Source organism: Hypanus sabinus, chromosome X2 (assembly GCF_030144855.1).
Source record: "Hypanus sabinus isolate sHypSab1 chromosome X2, sHypSab1.hap1, whole genome shotgun sequence".
Taxonomy (NCBI): Eukaryota; Metazoa; Chordata; class Chondrichthyes; order Myliobatiformes; family Dasyatidae; genus Hypanus; species Hypanus sabinus.
Window position 1 is genome coordinate 4,674,590 of NC_082739.1, and position 17,453 is coordinate 4,692,042.

Below are 17,453 nucleotides of genomic sequence, written 5' to 3' on the forward strand. Positions count from 1 at the left end.
GAAGATGACAGCTTCCAGGGTCATGGATAACTTCACTCACCACAACTCTGAACTGATTCTATGACCTACAGATTCTTTCAAGGACTCTTTACAACTAATGCTCTTGGTGTTATTTTTTATCTGCAGTTTGTCTTCTTTTGCACATTGGCTGTTTGTCAGTGTTTACCTGTTTATGTATAGATTTTCATAAATTCTATTGTATTTCTTTTTTCCTGTAAATGTCTGCAAGAAAATTAATCCTACAGTAGTAAATGGTAACATTCGCATACCTTGATAGTAAACTTAGACTCATGTTTATTAATCGCACATACATGGAAACATACAGTGAAATGCATTATTTGCATTAACAACCAGCATACCTAAGTATGTGCTGGGGGCAGCCCACAAGTGTCACCACACATTCCAGTGCCAACGTCCAAAATGTTCAGAACAATACGAGCAGTACTAACAACAATAAAACAGGACAACAGCAGCAAAATAAGTCCTTTTCCCATTTTCCCACCCCCTAACACACAGACTGGCGTCCAATCCCAAGACTCCAGTCATAGTTTAGTTTGAACTTTGAACTGATGAAAGAGTCCATCAGACCAAGGCTGTCTCAAAAGAAGGTGATGTTGCTTAGTACAATGGTCTGTAGTCACCTTGTTGGCCAGGTTCCCCACTTCACAGTAGTGAACACCAACACAGCCCTCATAGGCAGCTTCCATGCATTTATTGCTAGATACACACCAAATTCCCAATATAGCCATGTGTAGCAATGGGGAGGGCAGGACATCTTACCAAAACGTACAAACAAGCTGGATGAACTCACCAGGTCGGGCAACATCTGTTGAAATGAGCAGTCAACGTCTCGGGCCGAGACTTTTCGTCAGGACTGAGGGGGGGGGGGGGCAGGGGCCCTATAAAGAAGGTGGGGGGGAGGGTGGAAGGTGCCAGGTGAAAAACCAATCACAGGAAAGATCAAGGGGTGGGGGAGGGGAAGCAGGGAGGGGATAGGCCAGAGAGGTGAAGATGGAATGTAAGGGGAAAGCACTATGGGTAGTAGAAGAAGGCAGAATCATGAGAGAGGTGATAGGCAGCTAGAAGAGGAGGCAGAGTTTAAGTGGGATGGTGGAAGGGAGAGGGAGGGAATTACCAGAAGCTGGAGAATTCGATGTTCATACTAAGGGGCTGGAGGCTACCCATACGGTACATGAGGTGTTGCTCCTCCAACCCGAGTTTGGCCTCATCATGGCAGAAGAGGAGGCCATGTATGGACATACCCGAATGGAAATGTGAAGCAGAGTTGAAATGAGTGGCAACCGGGAAATCCTGTCTGTTGTGGCGGACGGAACGAAGGTACTTGATGAAGCGGTCCCCCAGTCTGCGTCGGGTCTCGCCGATGTAGAGGAGGCTGCAACGTGAGTACCGGATGCAATAGATTACCCCAGCAGACTCACAAGTGAAGTGTTGCCTCACCTGGAAGGACTGTTTCCCTCTGCGAATGCCTGGTCCACACATCCCTCCCCACAGATCTCCCACCTGGTACTTATCCCTGCAAGCGAAAGTGCTACACCTGTCCTTACACCTCCTCTCTTACCACCATTCAGGGCCCCAAACAGTCCTTCCAGGTGAGGCAACTCTTCACTTGTGAGTCTGTTGGGGTAATCTATTGCATCCGGTGCTCCCGGTGCGGCCTCCTATAATGCTAAAATGAATGTTTTAGTGTTGATTCTATCAGCACTCTCATTCCTAGGAATGTACCCTGTGCACTTAAGTGAGATATCAGAGTGATGCTGCAGTAGATAACATTAGCTATGGCCATTTTAGTTCTTTAAATGAAATGAAATGTGGCTGTCATTAGCTATGCCATCATGTATCACTTTAACATTGATGAACCAATACGGAGCAATGATTTAGATATAGGAACAATAGTAATATTGTTTAATTAATTAATTAAGATACAGCTGTTACTTGCCAACAGCAATAGACCACAGACACAGATTTTTAATGTTAAAACAACTATATTTTCAATTTAATAGTCAATTAAAACAATTACTCCCCTAACCAAAATTAACAGTGCAATGCATCTTAGCTCACAAACTGTGGAGGTCTGGAAATAGTTCTTCCCAAATCTTACTCAACCCAAAATATAGACAATTTAAACGAAGCCCTAAGATGGCAATTTAGAAGGTTCTGAGGTCCACGGGAACAGGTACAGGTGTCTGTGAGGAAGGGTTCATAAAATCCACATTGCAATGACACAAGGTGACAGTCGCAGAAGATCCCAGAAGTCGAATGGTCGTCACTTAAATACTAGAGTCCACGCAAGGATAACAAGGTGATGCCTAAGTTCCAAAATTCACGTAGGGATATCACAAGGTGACGGTCACGGAATATTCCCTAACGCAAGCGGTCACCACATAACAAAACCCGAATCTATGTATAGGTTACAAAAAGTGGTCGCAACAGAATACTCCAGAAATCCAAGTATGGATCATACAAAGTGACAGTCATGTATCCAATATGCACTGTGTGCCACAAACTATCACAATCTTCCGACATGGAGAAATATTGGGACCGCCCACTGCTGTAGTGAACTCTTCCACTAACTCAACTCATTCCCATGCTGATAGCTCATGGTCCGCTGAATCCCTTAACTGTCGAATTTTCCAGAAACCTCTCGAATCCAATAGAAAAATACCTCCACGCATTTGTTATAATGACGTTGTGGCGACCCACTTTCTGCTATTTCTCACAAATAGCCAGCACGCGGGGAGAGACTTTGGTAATGCACCACTGATGCCATTTCCGCCTGGAGAGGGTGGGCGCTAGGGATTAAGTGCCAGCACCGCAAAGTTTGAATAAACTAGTCTCGAAACGACTTACTGACTGCGTGTCGTTATTTCAGCGCTGTGTGTAGCACGTCGCTACATTAGTGACCCCGTCGGTCCAAACGGGGTTTGGACCAAAGATGACCAACTCTTCATCTGTTCACGCAGTTTCGCTAAAACTGCCGACTTTCTGGATGCTGCGACCACGCGTGTGGTTTAGCCAAGCAGAAGCCCAGTTCCAGATTCAGCAGATATCCTCTGATTCCACGCGTTACTACCACATGGTGAGCGCCCTTGACCAGGAGACGGCCGCCCAGGTTGAGGATTTCATACAGTCGCCCCTGGAAAAAGGCAAATATGAAGCATTCAAAGCGCTGCTCATTGAGACCTTTGGCCTCTCACGGCATGAGCGAGGTGGCAGACTGCTTCACCTGGACGGTTTGGGAGACAGACTGCCTTCAGCACTGATGAACGAGATGCTGGCCCTGGCTGACGGACACAAGCCCTGCCTCATGTTCGAGCAAGCGTTCCTAGAGCAACTGCCCGAGGACATACATCTGCTGCTGGGCGACGCAGATTTCAGCGACACCCGGAAGGTTGCGGCCCGGGCAGACGTGCTGTGCAAAGCCAAGTGGGAGAGTGTGGCGCCCGTCGGTCAGATTACTAGGCCAGCGCCCAACAGCGGACCAGACCAGGCCCGGCAGGGGGGCGCACACAACACAGAGGCAGGAGTGAGGAGGCCAGTGAACAGTGGTGTTTCTACCACCAGCGGTGGGGCACAAAAGCCCACTGTTGTCGCCCGCCCTGCAAGGGCCAGCTGCCGCTAATGACTATGGCGGCTGGCCACCAGGCCAACCTCTTGAACGTCTGGGACAAACAGTCGGGTCGTCGCTTCTTGGTCGACACCGGAGTGGAGATCAGCGTCTTGCCCCCGACGGGGTACGACACCCACAACAGGAAGCCAGGACCCACCCTGAGGGCCGCAAACGGCAGCACGATTCGGACCTACGGCACCCACACAATGCAGCTGCAGTTCGATGCCAGCTGGTTCACGTGGGACTTCACACTGGCTGCGGTGGCCCAACCACTCCTGGGGGTGGACTTCTTGTGAGCTCACAGCCTGCTGGTCGACTTGCAAGGGAAAAGACTGGTACATGCTGAGACTTTCCAGACGTTCTCCCTGGGTGAAGCCAAGTTCCCGGCCCCACACCTGGACTCCATCATGCAGTTAGACAACAAATTCACCAGAATCCTGGCGGACTTTCCATCGATTCTGGCACCGCAGTTCACGGCAGCCATGCCCAGACACGGGTTACAGCACCACATTCCGACCCAGGGACCACCCCACCACGCCCACGCACAAAGGCTCCCCCTGGAAAAGCTCCACCTGGCGAAGGAGGAGTTCAAGAGGATGGAGGAATTGGGGATCTTACGGAGGTCCGACAGCCCATGGGCCTCCCCCCTGCACATGGTGCCCAAAGCAGCCGGGGGTTGGAGACCATGTGGTGACTACCGCAGACTGAACGAGGCAGCCACTCGACCGCTACCCCGTGCCACACATACAGGACTTTGCAGCAAACCTGCAAGGGGCAAGAATCTTTTCCAAAGTAGACCTCGTCCGGGGATACCATCAAATCCTGGTGCACCCTGAAGACATCCCCAAAACAGCACTCATCACCCCATTCGGCCTGTTTGAGTTCCTCTGAATGCCGTTTGGCCTGAAGAATGCTGCACAGACTTTCCAGCGGCTAATGGACGCGGTGGGACGTGACCTGGACTTTGCGTTCATCTATTTGGATGACATCCTTATAGCCAGCAGTTGTCGTCAGGAGCATCTGTCCCACCTCCGCCAGCTCTACTGCCGCCTGAGTGATTTCAGCCTCACGATCAACCCGGCCAAATGCCAGTTTGGTCTCGATACCATCGACTTCCACAGGATTACCAAAGACGGGGCAACACCTCTGCCCGCCAAGGTAGACGCGATCCGCCACTTTGCCCGGCCCAACACGGTCAAAGGCCTGCAGGAGTTCGTTGGTATGGTGAACTTCTACCACCGTTTCCTTCCTTCAGCAGCCCGTATCATGCGCCCTTTGTACACCCTGGTCGGGTAAAGGCAAGGATATTACTTGGGACAAGGAGGCTGCGGCCGCCTTCGTTAAAGCCAAGGAAGCCTTGGCAGATGCCGTGATGCTGGTGCACCCCAGAACGGACGTTCCGACCACACTCACGGTGGACGCATCTGACACTGCAGTCAGTGGGGTGCTGGAGCAGCTCATCGAGGGGCACTGGCAACCCCTGGTGTTCTTCAGCAAGCACCTATGACCACCCAAACTCAAGTACAGTGCTTTCAACCGGGAGCTGTTGGCACTGTATCTGGCAATCCGGCATTTCAGGTACTTCTTAGAAGGCAGGCCGTTCACCGCATTCACGGACCACAAACCGTTGACCTTCGTGTTCACGAAGGTGTCCGATCCCTGGTCGGCTCACCAGCAGCGACATCTGTCCTACATCTCCGAGTACACGACGGACATCCAGCATGTCTCGGGAAAGGACAATGTCGTGGCGAACGCACTCTCCAGACCAGCTGTCCAGGCCCTGTCCCTGGGGGGTGGACTCTGCAGCACTGGCGGAGGCGCAGCAGGCAGACGACGAGATGCCGAGCTACAGGACCGCAGTCTCTGGTTTGCAGCTGCAAGACTTCCTCGTAGGCCCAGGTGATAGGACCCTCCTGTGCGACATGGCTACCGGACGACCTCGCCCCATCATCCCGGCAGCCTGGAGGCGGCGAGTTTTCGACTCCATACACGGTTTGGCGCACCCATCTATCAGGACGACCATCCGGCTGGTCTCCAGCAAGTTCGTGCGGCACGGACTTTGAAAGCAGGTCAGTGCATGGGCCAGAACGTGTGTGCAGTGCCAAACAGCCAAGGTGCAGCGGCACACTAAAGCCCCACCGCAGCAGTTCGAACCCACCCGCCGGAGGTTCGACCACATTCATGTGGATATCGTGGATACCAGCGTCCCGAGGAGCGTGGTACCTCCTAACTATGGTGGACCGGTTCACGAGGTGGCCAAAGGCGGTCCCGCTCACTGACACATCTGCTGGTTTCTGCGCCTGAGCACTGATCGCAACCTGGGTAGCACGCTTCAGGGTACCGGCCCACATTACCTCCGACAGAGGCACCCAGTTCACCTCCAGCCTGTGGTCGGCTGTGGCCAGCCTGTTGGGAACGCAGCTACACCACACTACTGCCTACCACCCACAGTCGAACGGACTAGTGGAACGCTTCCACCGTCACTTGAAGTCGACTCCCATAGCCCGCCTGAGAGAACCTAACTGGGTGGACGAGCTTCCCTGGGTCCTGCTTGGAATTCGTACAGCGCCCAAAGAGGATCTGCACGCCTCGTTGGCCGAGTTGGTGTACGGCGCACCCCTGGCCCTCCCGGGAGAGTTCATACCAGCCCCAAGGGGACAAGAGGAAGAACCCGTAGCAGTCGTGGACAGGCTACGCGAAAGGCTCAGCAACCTGACCCCCATACTGACTGCACAGCACGGACGGACCCCGACCCATGTATCCAAAGACCTGCAGAACTGTAAGTTTGTGTTTGTACGAAGGGGCGGACACCAGGCACCGCTACAGCGGCTATACGAGGGGCCATTCAAGGTGATCAACAATAACGGGTCCACATACGTTCTGGACATTGGGGGGAGAGAGGAAGTTTCCACGGTGGACCAACTCAAACCAGCCCATGTGGACTTGGCTCAGCCGGTCGAGGTTCAGGCACCGCGGCACAGAGGCAGACCTCCCAAACAGAGGCTAATTCAGACTGTGGACATTGGGGGGTGTATCGCCGGTTCTGGGGGGGGTTATGTGGCGACCCTCTTTCTGCGCAGGCAAACCGGCTCACAAATAGCTACTACGCCGGGAGAGACTTTGGTAATGCACCTCTGATGTAATTTCCACCTGGAGAGGGCGGGCGCTAGGGATTAAATGGCAGCGCCGTGAAGTTTGAATAAACTAGTCTCGAAACGACTTACAGAATGTGTGTCGTTATTTCAGCGCTGTGTGTAGCACATCGCTACAACGTCATCCACCCACCTCGTCCAGGTACGCCTAAATGATGCTTACAGTTAGTTAAAAAAAACGTTGACATGAAACAGTGCAGAATAGACCCTTTGAGCCATGCTGCCTAGCAATCCCTGATTTAACACTAGCCTAATCACGGGACAATTTACAATGACCAATTAACCTATCAACCAGCAACCTTTGGAGAAACTGGAGCACCTGGAGGAAACCCACGTAGGCACAGAGAGAACGCACAAGCTATTTACAGACAGCAGTGGGAATTGAACTCAGGTCACTGGTACTCCAAAGCACAGTGCTAACCACTATGCCGCCCTATGAATGCAGATTCAGGAAATGCATATTATAAACTTATTTATGATAGATTTTCAGCTTTCATCTTCCCATTATTGGCACAGTTCTTTTGGTTTTCAGATAGATTCCAGAGCTTTGTGCAAATGAATGGTCTAGTTTCCATCAGAATCAGAATCAGACTTTAATCGCCAAGTACCTGTGCACATACAAGGAATTTACTTCCGGCAGATGTTGTCTCTCTGCTCATAACAATAATAATGATAAATATAAATGAAAATATAGATTAATAAATATAATCATTCAGATTAGTACAGGCAGGGTGGGGATGATAGTCTAATTTTAAGGACAGAATCAATTTACTAACCTCATCAAGTGCACTAAGGAGTAAATACTTGTCTATAAACTGGGTTTTACATAAATGAAAATAATTGTCCTTTTTCAGCTCAGTCAATATGACTTTAGTTGAAAACTAAAAGAACTAACGTATTTTAATAAGCATTTAAGGATAAGCTCAGGCTAATTTGAATGTTAATAGCATGGTCCACAGCCATAAATATCCTCCAAGTACTACAGAGTATGGATAATAAATTTGCTATGAATCATACCTTTTGAAGTGGATTACACAACTCATCAGGGTTCTTGGAAGGCATCACAGTCTTCTTTTCACTTGGTCCATTGTATTTATCGACATCTTCTTCCAAAACTGGCTGTTCAGCAGCAGAATTCAGTTTAGGGTCTCTCTCGTTTCTGTGCTCAGACTTCAAATCTACATCTCCAGCCTGGGACAGTTTTGATATTCCATCAACAGAGTAGCATTGACTAGCTCCTGGTCCAATTTCTTCACTTTCAGCTTCATCAATCACCACTGCATGTCCCAGTTGTCCTGGCTGGACAGGTCTCATCAGAATACCACCTCCTGCATCACTCTCACTTTTACCTCTGACTTCTAGCATTTCATCATTGGAATCGATGTCGATATCATCAGCCTCTTTGTCAGAAGTTAACTTATCGGGGGTTGGAGGCTGAACATCACGACTGTCTGAATCAAGCACATTTCTGGGTTCACTTCTTACTTGGCTTTGTTCGAACAGCATCTTTTGTTTTTGCATTTGCAGGTTATAAATCATCAAAAAAAAAGGTCAGTGAAATCTATTCAGCAGCTGCAACTGAATGATAAGCTACTACTTCGTCTACGTTACGTTAAATAGAAATATGTAAATGACAAAGGAAAAAGTGACTTACCTTGTCACAGGGTTTCAAAGCAAAGACCAACAACAAAGTTTATGGATTTAACCATTTTACATGAACTAATTTTTGTCTAATATAGTTTACTCTGCATACCATTTCATAACAATTTTCAGTGTTTTATTTGGTAGCTCCCAAGGGGCATTTATCACCTCCCAGCAGAAATGAAGACACTCGTCACAAGTATGTTGGTTACTTGGTGTGAATTAATTTCAACACGAGAAGTGACATGGTTAGTCAGGAAAAAGTGAGGTGTGATATTTATTGAAGTTCATGTGGACACCAAACAGTGTAGACATTTCAGTTAAACATCAAAGAAATAAAAGAAATGAAACACGGCATATGTCTCAACTCAGCCAAGAGCAAAAGGCATTTTACAGTTTGGAAGTTAGATGAGTCAGAGACTGCCTCCTGAGTTATGTCTCTAGCCATTATTATTGTGCTGTTTATTGTCAGTGTGTTTAACAGGATTTAATTCCGGGGAAATCATTTATATTGGCAAATACTTAAATTTCCTGCTCCTAGCTAATGTAAATGGCTCCAGGAAGCAGTGAAGAATCATAAAGGTTACAGAATAGTTTACATTTAGAGTGATATTGGTGATTTCTTTTTTTTAATTATTTTCATTACTGTATTGTGAACAAATCATTGGAAGTGTATTTCTCAAATAATGTCTGCTGATATTTTTCTTCAATGGATTCGAATAAATGATGAACGGGTAAAACTTGGATAATCCAGAACCCTCGATATTCTAGTGGTGTTGGAATTGAGAGATTTTTCCAATATTAGATATTACTGTTAATACTGCAACACATTTATACTATAGTTCTATCCTTAAAAAATTGTTACAATACCATAACCAATGTCCAGTGTACATGAAGAGTTTAAATGAAGCACAGAAAACTGGGCCCTGTTAAACCAGATGCCAAGGCATTAGGATTTCCAAACATTTAGAGACCAAATTATCATTTTTACTCTGTTATCTTCTTAAGAATAAGTGACCTGAGGAAGAATTTTTGACTTGGACCATAAGACCATAAGACATAGAAGCAGAATTAGGCCATCTGGCCCATCCAGTCTGCTCCACCATTCAATCATGGCTGATCCTTTTTTTTCACCTCCTCAACCTTAGCTCCCGGTCTTCTCCCTGTAACCCTTGATGCCACGTCCAATCAAGAACCTATCAATCTCTGCCTTAAATACACCCAATGACCTGGCAGCTGCATGTGGCAACAAATTCCACAAATTCATCACCATTTGGCTAAAGAAGTTTCTCTGCATCTCTATTTTGAAAGGGTGCCCCTATATCCTGAGGTTGTACCCTCTTGTTCTAGAATCTCCCACCATGGGAAATATCCTTGCCACATCTACTCTGTCTAGGCCTTTCAGCATTCAAAAGGTTTCAATGAGATACCCTTCCTCCTTCTGAATTCTAGAGAGTACAGACCCAGAGCCATCAAATGTAACTCATATGATAACCCTTTCATTCCTGGAATCACAATTGTGAACCTCCTCTGGACCCTCTCCACTGTCAGCACATCTTTTCTAAGATGAGGGGCCCAAAACTGTTCACAATACTCAAGGTGAGGTCGCACCAGTGCCTTATAAAGCCTCAGCATCACATCCTTGCTCTTGTTTTCTAGACCTCTTGAAATGAATGCTAACATGGCATTTGCCTTCCTCACCAGCGACTCAACCTTCAAGTTAATCTTCAGGGTGTTCTGCACAAGGACTCCCAAGTCCCCCTGCATCTCAGATTCCTGGATTTTCTCCCATTTAGAAAATAGTTCACGCATTTACTTCTACAACCAAAGTGCATGACCATGCATTTTCCAATATTGTATTTCATTTGCCAATTTCTTACCCATTCTCCTAATCTGTCCAAGTCCTTCTGCATCCTACCTGTTTCCTCAACACTATCTGCCCCTCCACCAATCTTCGAATCATTTGAAAAATTGGCAACAAAGCCATCTATTCCATCAACCAAATCATTTATATACAGCATAGAAAGAGGTTGTCCGAATACCGACCCCTGCAGAACACCACTAGTCACTGGCAGCCAACCAGAAAAGGATCCTGTTATTCCCAGTCACTTCCTCCTACCAATCAGCCAATGCTCTAACCATATTCGTAATTTTCCTGTAATACCATGGGCTCTAAACCTGGTAAGCAGCCTCATGTGTGGCACCTTGTCAGAAGTCTTCTGAAAGTCCCAATATACAACATCCACTACACCCCCTTTAACTATCCTACTTGTAATCTCCTCAAAGAATTCCAACAGGTTCGCCAGGCAGGATTTTCCCTGAAGGAAACCGTGCTGACTCTGTACTATCTTGTCCTGTGTCACCAATTACTCCATCACCTCATCCTTAACAATTGACTCTAACATTTTCCCAACCACTGAGGTCAGTTCCTGTTATTGTTATTGTTCTAGTCTAGCACACAATCATTCTTTGCAATGAATGGTACAAGACTCCTTTCCAAATTCTCCATAAATTGGAAGAAAATCCTATTTCTTTTGATATCAACTTTCGAAACTTAAGTAGCACATGCAAAATGTTAGGATTTAGTTTCTACAAATATAATCTCCACCACATCTGAAAGGAAATTTGACACAGGGAATAAGGAGCATGGTGGTGAAGGGGTCTAGGGACAATAATCTCATGCTAGGCAGTGAATGAAAAATCACCTCTTTCTGACTTTCTGCTTCTTCATCAGATGCTGGGAGGTTTTGAAGTTCAGGTTCGGTCCCTTCATCAACATGATCCTGATCTGCATCCACATCGATCTCTGCACTTTCCTGTATGTTTTACAGAAATGTACAGAGGTGACATCAATGGTGAATGAAACAATGCAAAATTATTAACTCCAACTAAATGATTTATTTAATATTCCACTTGTATGAATTTGCATGTTTGTTACATATCCTTAAATTGCATAAACAAGAGCAAAATAACAATAACCTTATTTGCTGAAATATACACCGATTTCACAAAACTTCATGGTGAATTTCCAACAATCCATGCTTAAAATGCATTAAAAACTACTGTGGCAAACTTAAAAAAACTTACCTCAATGACAATGTACTGAGGATGAAGTATGGAACTCAAATTTCTGTGAGAAATTTCACTTTACCTTTCTTCTAAGTGGTGAAGAGTAAAAAGAACACAAAATTCATTCTACTGGGGTTCTCTGGGATCACTCTGGTAGCAGTTTACATTCCACCTCAGGCTAATGTCAATCAGGCTTTAGATGATCTGAGCAATGGGATCAACATGCACGAAACAGCGCACCCTAACGTCTTCAACATCGTTTTGGGAGATTTTAACAAGGCCAGTCTGAAAAAAAATCACTAAGCAACTACCATCAACAGATCACTTGCAATACCAGAGGAAACAACACACTGGACCATTGTTACACCACCATCAAGAATGCCTACCGTGCTATTCCACACCCTCACTTCGGGAAGTCTGATCATTTGGCTGTACTACTCCCTGAGTATAGGCTGAGACTGAAGGCTGCAGCACCAGCATGAGGACAAAGAAAGCACAGGAGCACCTACAGGACTGCTTTGAATTGGTGGACTGGACTGTATTCAAGGATTCATCTTTGAATCTGGATGAGTATGATACAGTTGTTACCAACTTCATTAAAACCTGTGTGGATGAGTGTGTGCCTACAAAGACTTACTGTACATTCCCAAACCAAAAGCCATGGATGAACCAGGAGGTACGTTGTCTGCTGAAGGCTAGATCTGTGATATTCAAGTCTGGCGACCCAGGATTGTACCAGAAAACCAGGTATGATTTGCAGAGGGCTATTTCAAGGGCAAAGGAACAATTTTGAATGAGGTTGGAGGCGACATTGGATGTACGGCAAGGACTGCAAGACATTACTTCCTACAAAGTGAAACCCAATTGCATGAATGGCAGCGATGCTTCACTACCAGATGAACTCAACGCCTTCTATACCTGCTTTGAAAGGGGGAATACAACTACAGCTGTGAAGATCCCTGCTGCACCTGATGACCCTGTGACCTCTATCTCAGAGGCCGATGTTAGACTGTCTTTAAAGAGAGTGAACCCTCACAAGGCAGAAGGTCCTGATGGGAGTACCTGGTAAGGCTCTGAAAACCTGTGCCAACCAACTAGCAGGAGTATTCAAGGATATTTTCAACCTCTCACTGCTATAGGCAGAAGATCCCACTTGTTTCAAAAAGACAACAATTATACCAATGCCAAAGAAGAATAATGTGGGCTGCCTTAACAACTGTTGCCTGGTAGCACTCACATCAACAGTGATGAAATGCTTTGAGAGGCTGGATATGACTAGAATGAACTCCTGCCTCAGCAAGGACCTGGACCCATTGCAATTTGCCTATCGTCACAATAGGTCAACAGCAGACACAATCTCAGTAGCTCTTCACACGGCTTTAGACCACCTAGACAACACAAACACCTATGTCAGGATGCTGTTCATCGACTATAGCTCAGCATTTAATACCATCATTCCCACCATCCTGATTGAGAAGTTGCAGAACCTGGGCCTCTGTACCTCCCTCTGTAATTGAATCCTCGACTTCCTAACCAGGAGACCACAGTCTGTGCGGACTGGTGATAACATCTCCTCTTCGCTGACGATCAACACTGGCACACCTCAAGGGTGTGTGCTTAGCCCACTGCTCTACTCTCTATATACACATGACTGTGTAGCCAGGCACAGCTCAAATACCATCTACAAATTTGCTGATGATACAACCATTGTTAGCAGAATCTCAGGTGGTGACGAGAGGGCGTACAGGAGTGAGATATGCCAATTTATGGAGTGGTGTCGCAGCAACAACCTGGCACTCAACGTCAGTAAGATGAAAGAGCTGATTGTAGACTTCAGGAAGGGTAAGATGAAGGAACACATACCAGTCCTCATAGAGGGATCAGAAGTGGAGAGAGTGAGCAGCTTCAAGTTCCTGGGTGTCAAGATCTCTGAGGATCTAACCTGGTCCCAGCATATTGATGTCGTCATAAAGAAGGCAAGACAGCAGCTATACTTTATTAGGAGTTTGAAGAGATTTGGCATGTCAACAAATACACTCAAAAACTTCTATAGTTATACTGTGAAGAGCATTCTGACAGGCTGCATCACTGTCTGGTATGGAAGGGCTATTGTACAGGACCGAAAGAAGCCGCAAAAATTTGTAAATCTAGTCAACTCCATCGTGGGCACTAGCCTACAAAGTACCCAGGACATCTTCAGGGAGCGGTGTCTCAGAAAGGCAGTGTCCATTATTAAAGACCTCCAGCACTCAGGGCATGCCCTTTTCTCACTGTTACCATCAGGTAGGAGGTACAGAAGCCTGAAGGCACACACTCAGCAATTCAAGAACAGCTTCTTCCCCTCTACCACCCAATTCCTGAATGGACTTTGAAGCTTTGGGCACTCCCTCACATTTTTAATATACAGTATTTCTGTTTTTGCACATTTTTTAATAATCTATTTAATATATGTAATTGATTTACTTGTTTATTTATTGTTTTATTTTATTTATTATTTTTTTCTCTCTTTACTAGATTATGTATTGCATTGAACTGCTGCTGCTAAGTTAACAAATTTCACATCACATGCCGGTGATAATAAACCTGATTCTGAATCTACTGATTACTGTATCCAAAAAGCAGAGAATATCTTTCATTCAAATTGAATCACTCCTGTGAACTCCAGCACCCAAAATGAACAATGGATGGTTTAATTAACCTTCCCTCTGTAATTAAGGGAGATTCCCCTGGAGCTCATGCACCCATGGATTGTCCACTTAGGACCAGCTCTACATTATGAACATTGACTTGTGAAAAACGAGTAGATAAAATTCAACTAATTACTCACACACTCAAAGGCAGCCACGAGATAAAGGCAAAATAAAGGCTGACAAGTATTTTTCAAATGTAATAAAAACGTATATAGCTTCAATCACAAACAAGAGAAAATCTGTAGATGCTGGAAATCAAAGCAACACACACAAAATGTTGCAGGTATTTAGCATGCCAGATAGCATCTATGGAAAAGAGTTCAGTTCACGTTTCAGGCTGAGACTCTTCATCAGGGCTGGAGAAAAAAAAGATGAGGAGTGGATTTAAAAGGTGGGGAGGGGCAGGAAGAAACACAAGGTTATAGGTCGGGAGGAGGGGGAAGTAAAGACCTGTGAAGTTGAGAGGTGAAAGAGGTACAGAGAAGGGTTAATCTGATGGGAGAGGACAGAAGGCCATGGAAGAAAGCAAAGGGAGAGTAGCACCAGAAGGAGGTGATGGGTGGGTAAGGAAGTAAGGTGAGAAAGGGAAAAGGGAATAGGGAATGAGTGGGGGGAGGGGAAATTACTGTAAGTTCGAGAAATCAATGTTCATGCCTTCCAGTTGGAGGCTGCCCAGATGGAATACTGTACAAGGTGTTGCTCCTCCAACCTGAGTGAAGCCTCATTGCAACAGCAGAGGAGGCCTTGGACTGACATATCGGAACGGAAATGGGAAGTTGAATTAAAATGGGTGGCCGCTTTTTCTGGTGGCTGGAGCGTAGGCACTTGGCAAAGCTATCTCCCAATCTATGTTGGATCTCACCGATATACAGGAAGCCACACTGGGAGGACTAGACACAGTAGATGACCTCAAGTGTCGCCTCACTTGGAAGGACTGCTTGGGGCCAGTATGGTAGTGAGGGAGGAGGTGTAGGGGCAGGTGTAGCATTTGATCCACTTGCAAGGATAAGTGCCAGAAGGGAGGTCAGTGAGGAGGGATGAATCGTCAAGGGAGTCGTGTAGGGAGCGATCCCTGCAAAAAAAGAGAAAGTGGGGAGAAGGAAAAGAGGTGCTTGGTGGTGAAAGGCCTCATTCTGAGAGCTGATGTAGCAGAGATGGAAGTGTTGAGAGAAGGGAATGGCATTTTTACAAGTAACAGGGCGGGAAGAAGTATAGTTCAGGCAGCTATGAGAGTCAGTGGGTTTAGAAATGACATCAGTTGATAAGCTGTCTCCAGAGACAGGGACAGAGCGATCGAGAAAGGGGAGGGAGGTGATGGAAATGGACCAGGTAAATTTGAGGGCAGGGTGGAAGTTGGAGGCAAAGTTGATGAATGGGTGCAGGAAGCAGCACCAATGCAGTTGTTGATACAGCGTAGGAAAAGTTGGAAAGTGACAGCTAGGAACTTAGACTGCTCCACGTAGCTGACAAAAAGGCATGTAAGTGCCCATGGGTTTTCATTTCAGAACAAAGGAGATGTCCTCCTTCTTCAAAGAAAGGGGCTTCCTTTCCTTCACCATCAACTGCATCTTTTCCATTTTGCACACGTCTGCCCTTATTGCATCCTCCCGCCACGCCACCAAAAGATAAGGTTCCTCAGGGTTCCTCTTGTTCTTGCCTACCACCCCACCAGCCTCCGAGTCCGGTATTTCTGCAATCTCCAATGGGGCCCCACCACCAACCACATCTTCCTCCCCCACCCCACTTTGTGCTTTCCACAGGGATTGCTCCCTATACGACTCTCTTGTCCATTCATCCCTCCCCACTGAGCTTCCTCGTGGCACTTATCCTTGCAAGCAGAACAAGTGCTACACCTGCCCCTTCACCTGTGAGTGTATTGGGGTAGTCTACTGTATCCAGTGCTCCTGGTATGGCCTCCTGGATATCAGTGAGACCCTGTGTTTCTCTCTCCCCTCCTCTGCCTTTTAAATCTACTCCTCATCTTTTTTCTCCAATCCTGATGAATGGTCTCAGCCTGACACGTTGACTGTACTCTTTTCCACTGATACTGCCTGGCCTACTGAGTTCCTCCAGCATGTTGTGTGTGTTGAATGTATATAGCTTGATGCCTGGCTTTGGATAATATTTGTAAACTAATTACTAATGAACAGATTCCACATTTATAATACTAATGAGAATGAATTTCTTTAAACTATTTTTTTGTTTCTTTTTTTGATTCCACAACCTATGGACTTGCTTTCAATGACTTTACAACTCATGTTCTCAATGTTATTTATTTACTTATCTATTAGTTATTATTTGTTTTTTAAAAAATTGTACATTTTGTCTTCTTTTGCAAATTAATGTGTCAGTCTTTGTGTGTAATTTGTCATTGATTCTGTTGTATTTCCTTGTTCTACTGTGAAGTCCTGCAAGAAAATAACTCTCAGGGTAGTATACAGTAGTATATGTTGCTTGATAATAAATTTACTTTGAACTTTTACATAATGAAAGAATTATGTGGTTGAGTCCAAGACCTTTCCCTCAAAGTTTTCTTTGCATTTTCTGACATTTGCTAACATCGTGTCCCTCAACTGATGAACAAAAACATGTACAAGTTAGAACTTCTATTATCAGTACAGAGCACAATCAGGTTGGTGTTCAGGAATTCTGTTAAATTTCGTTTTGTAAGTGTAGCTTTTTGGTTAATTATTTAGGGTAGGTTTAAATTGTTGCTCAATAGGCAACAACATGCTGTGCACAAAGCCACAAGAGGTTAACCAATTATTTAAAAAAATATGCAGCCACATAAGGTAATTGAAATTAGCTTATTTTGTCAAGTTTTCTGCAAGCAAAACAGAAGTAGACAAGATGATTGTTCACATGGGGAGAACAAAACTATGAACAGCAAATGAAAATGTTGGGAAATCAAGGAGAAACCTTTTGACTGGCTGTTTGGAATGAGGAACCCATTACAAGTTGTAACTGAGATAAATACTACAACAGCACGAAAAGGGAAGCCAGATAGAGGAAATAAATAGAATTTATACAAATTAGGTTTGATAAATAGGAAGGCAGCGAAGTGTGTCATAAGCATTATGTTAGAAACATAGAAAAACTACAGCACAATACAGGCCCTTCAGCCCACAATGCTGTGCCGAACATGTACTTACTTTATAAATTAACTCAGGTTCCCCATAGCCCTCTATTTTTCTCAGCTTCATGTACCTATCCAGGAGTCTCTTAAAAGACCCTAACGTATCCGCCTCCACCACAGTTGCCAGCAGCCCATTC

General features: G+C 45.7%; 1 protein-coding gene across 6 annotated transcripts in view; it reads right to left on the reverse strand.

Moving 5' to 3' along the window:
* Positions 1-17,453, reverse strand: part of LOC132385093 (centrosomal protein of 164 kDa-like) — a 288,904-nt gene that overhangs the window by 154,301 nt on the left and 117,150 nt on the right. For 5 of the 6 annotated variants that reach the window (XM_059956825.1, XM_059956827.1, XM_059956826.1 and 2 more), the window contains 2 exons: positions 11,127-11,237; positions 7,798-8,286 (listed from right to left, as the gene is read on the reverse strand). In XM_059956825.1, coding sequence (XP_059812808.1) covers positions 7,798-8,286; positions 11,127-11,237 — 600 coding nt within the window. The remainder of the gene's footprint in view (positions 1-7,797; positions 8,287-11,126; positions 11,238-17,453) is intronic. The other variant, XM_059956829.1, reaches the window with a different exon arrangement.